Raw genomic sequence first — 3,944 nt, 5'->3', positions numbered from 1 at the left:
AAAAAAAAAAAAAGAAAAGAATTTTTGGTCTTTTAAAAATCTAGTGCCTACCACATAATTTCATCAAAAATACCTGCTGAACATACTACTATTCTAAACATACTACTACCTAAACATTTGAAAAGTCTACTCTGCCAATTACGTTCCTTTCATTCATATTTGCTTTATACCACCTTGGAACATAAAAGGTCTTTAAATTATCAAGTAGGAAGTAGCTGTTACTCTTTTTCCAGAATGACCTCAAATTAAGCAAACAATTTTTGGGGCAGAAAAAAATTATCTCTCTACATAAGGATGTGTAGATAGATATAGATATTTATCTACATACATAGTAAGTTTGTTATTTTTCGGTCAGTGAAATTATAATTTCCCTGTTGATGGAAACCATTTGAAAAGATTTCTGCCCTCAAATATGAAACCATCTGAAAAGGAGGAAGAATCTTTGATCCTGTCTTCAGTGAGAGTTTTCTTTACGACGTCAGCCCAAGGAGAACAAGGAGTTTACTTGGGCAAGTTCCCTCTCTTCTATGGATCCACATGACCTCTAAAGTCTGCCTAGTACTAACATACTATGCCAAGGAATAAATTATTCTAAACAATTTTCACTGTACTATATATACTCCTACTATGATTTTGTAGCACCCTGCTTTGTTTTTAGACTGAAATAATTTGTGTTTATAAAAGAAGTTCTTGGGCGGTGCTTGTTGCTCAAAAGGGTAGGGCGTCAGTCCCATATGCCAAGGTGGCGGGTTCAAACCCAGCCCTGGCCAAAAATGGCAAAAAAAAAAAAAAAGAAGTTCTTAAACCCTTGTTGGATTTACTCAATCCAACATTATACCAGTGAAAAACCATAATTTAAAAACTGTGTATGAACATGTAATTTGCTGAATGCATACTCTCAAAGGAATCACTATTCTGATGTTTCAGATCAAAATTAATGGAACTTGGGCAGCGCCTGTGGTTCAGTGAGTAGGGTGTTGGCCCCATATGCCGAGGGTGGCGGGTTTGAACCCAGCCCTGGCCAAACTACAACAACAACAACAACAAAACAGCCAGGCATTGTGGCAGACACCTGTAGTCCCAGTTTCTCGGGAGGCTGAGGCAAGAGAATCGCCTAAGCCCAAGAGCTAAAGGTTGCTGTGAGCTGTGATACCATATCACTCTACTGAGGGTAACACAGTGAGGCTCTGTCTCTAAAAAAAAAAAAAAAATTAATGGAACTAGATTATGCACATTAGTTTCATATAGTTTTCGTATAAGAAGTTTACTTTATATTGCAAATTTAAATAGAATTTGCAGAAACACTCGCCTCTAATAGAATAAATAAAAATAAGTACATAAGTGAGATGGAAGGGGAGACCTATAGCTCTGTTCTGTAACACTGGAAAATAAAGCTAATTGGTACTCATATTAAACCTTAATGGCTGGGAGAATACTACATGGAAATTTTCTAAATTATCTCAGAATATTTATTTATTTATTTTGTTTTTTGAGACAGAGTTTCACTTTGTTACCCTTGGTAGAGCGCCATGGTATCATAGCTTACAACAACCTCAAACTCTTGGGCTTAAGTGATTCTCTTGCCTTCTCCTCCCAAGTAGCTGCGACTACAGGTACCCACCACAACACCTGGCTATTTTTAGAGTTGAGATCTTACTCTGGCTTAGGCTGGTCTAGAACCCGTGAACTCAGGCAATCCACCCACCTCGGCCTCCCAAGTGCTGGGATTACAGGCGTGCGCCACTGTGCCCGGCCATATTTCAGAATATTTAGAAGTACAGAAATTACAGCATTTATTGATATAATTATCACATCATGTTTAAAACATCTGGATGACAATCCCAAACTAAATTATCTTATGGTATATTACTTAGTCAACAGCTTATAATGGCATCTTCTCAAAAGTTCCTAAATTTTTTCCAGCTCTGATTCAAGGTAAATAATTACCTTTATAATACTAATTACACAAGTAATAAGAAAGAGAAGAGGAGGAAGAGGAGATAAGAATAAAGCACATGGAAAAAGGAGATAAAGAAATGCGAAGGGGAGGAGAGATGATCAAAAGGAAATAAGTCTTTCTTTCTGCGAGGCTATTAGGGGTTTAGACACTTTTGTTAGCAGCAGCTTAACACAGGAGAAGCAATACTAAATTGAGAAAGAATTGGGTACCTTAGGTTCTGGGCTTACTTTGGCTACTAATTAGATGTGATTCCAAGGTAAACAAATTTGTTGCTCAGACAATTCCAAGTTACTGAAAGGGCTGGTGGTCTACAGCCATTGTTAATTTTGGGGGGGGGACATGGGCCCTTTTGGGAATCTAATAGAGATATGGGCTCTCATCTTAAAAAGAAGCAGACAAGCACAAACAGCAAACTGCATGGAATTTAGGAGTTTAAGAGAAGCCCTTGATGCTGATTTCCTGAGACTCCTTCCCCACAAGTTCTTTCCCTATGGATTAAGAATTCCTGGCCTAGATAAGATATTCTGTTCACACTAATACCTGTATGAGTTCTGATATGTTTCTGTAGATCTCCTGAAGTTTTGAAAGATTTAGTACAGTTATCTTCTGAACACCGATATGGCTTTTCTCCTGTATGAGTTCTGACATGACTTTTTAATCCATATCCTATAAGAAAAATTTAGAAGAAATTTAATTATACAACACTCCTCTAAACATGCACATTGAGATTAAGCTATTGAAAACTATGGTAAATACCAAGGATAAGACAGTAGGCAAATACTATAGAATAACTATTTAAAATGTAAGAGTACGGACACCTCAGGACTGTCATGCTGAAAATTCAACAGTTTCACTTCTGTCTGGAAGAGGTTGTGTGGTTCTTTTTTTAATGTGCCCGTATTTTACTAGATGCTTTTTACAACTCATACCCCAAAAGCTTAAAGTGGAATCAAGACATGGAATAAGGAATAGCGGTCAAGAGGCCTGGTATAGGCTGAATGTGTCCCTGGAGAGGTCCCATCCCACTCCTAAGTTCCAGTTCTCTATTAGTTCCCTGAAATCTCTTCCTAAGTTAAAATCTGTATCACCATTTAGTTTGGCTTTTATTTTCCTGCTAAAAGAAACAGAGTATGGAAGGAAAAGTATTGAACACAGGAAGGCGGAGTCAAGTCTGTGGAGAAAAATGAGAACAGAGAGAGGGGTGGAGAGCAAGCAGGAGGCTGTTCAGAGAGACTGAAAACCCGATCATGTGTTCTGTAGATTCAGCCAAAGGCTAGGGATCAGCTGCTGCCCTGGCCTGTCTCTCCTTGACCCCTAGTCCCAAAGAAGAAAGAAAGAAAATTTATGTTTTTACCTGTTGCAAATGCTTTTCCACAGCCTTGGTGCTCACACTGATACGGCCGGTCTCCTGTGTGTGACCTCTCATGGACCTGTATAAAATGCAGGCATGATTCTACAGGCAGCCCCTGGGTTACAAATGAGATAGGTTCTGTAGGCTTGTTCTTAAGTTCATTCTCTATGTGAACTGGAACAGGCACATTTACCTAGTACCTGTAAAAGCCTCCACTGGTAAGTGTGAGCTGTATGTTAGTCAGATGTCTGTAAGGTGTAACTATTTCCTTTAAGTATGCTTCAGGTAGATGGTCTCAACATAGACCTATTTTTCCCCCACACTGCTGGATTATTTTTTTTTTGTTTGAGACAGAGTCTCACTATGTCGCCTTCAGTAGAGTGCCATGGTGTCATAGCTCACAGCAACCTCAAACTCTTGGACTGAAGCAATTCTCTTGCCTCAGCCTCCCAAGTAGCTGGGACTACAGGTGCCCATCACAATGCCTCTGGCTATTCTTTGTTGTGGTTGTCATTGTTGTTTAGCTGGCTCAGGCTGGATTTGAACCTGCCAGCCTCGATGTACATGTTTGGCACTGTTAACCACTGGGCTATGAGCACTGAGCCAACGTGCTGGAAGATTTTTTTTTTTTTT

The 3,944-nt window shown here is 39.1% G+C and overlaps 1 protein-coding gene across 5 annotated transcripts in view; it reads right to left on the bottom strand.

Moving 5' to 3' along the window:
• The window catches only part of ZNF143 (zinc finger protein 143), a 77,287-nt gene that overhangs the window by 37,129 nt on the left and 36,214 nt on the right, over window positions 1-3,944 (bottom strand). For all 5 annotated transcript variants that reach the window (XM_012803962.1, XM_003781089.2, XM_023515174.1 and 2 more), the window contains exons 9-10: window positions 3,315-3,390; window positions 2,501-2,626 (exon numbers count right to left, since the gene is read on the bottom strand). In XM_012803962.1, coding sequence (XP_012659416.1) covers window positions 2,501-2,626; window positions 3,315-3,390 — 202 coding nt within the window. The remainder of the gene's footprint in view (window positions 1-2,500; window positions 2,627-3,314; window positions 3,391-3,944) is intronic.

This window comes from Otolemur garnettii, unplaced genomic scaffold (genome assembly GCF_000181295.1).
Source record: "Otolemur garnettii isolate 467f Iridium unplaced genomic scaffold, OtoGar3 scaffold00001, whole genome shotgun sequence".
Lineage (NCBI taxonomy): Eukaryota > Metazoa > Chordata > Mammalia > Primates > Galagidae > Otolemur > Otolemur garnettii.
Note: the sequence above shows the minus strand (reverse complement) of the source record. Positions and strands in the feature narration are given on the sequence as shown.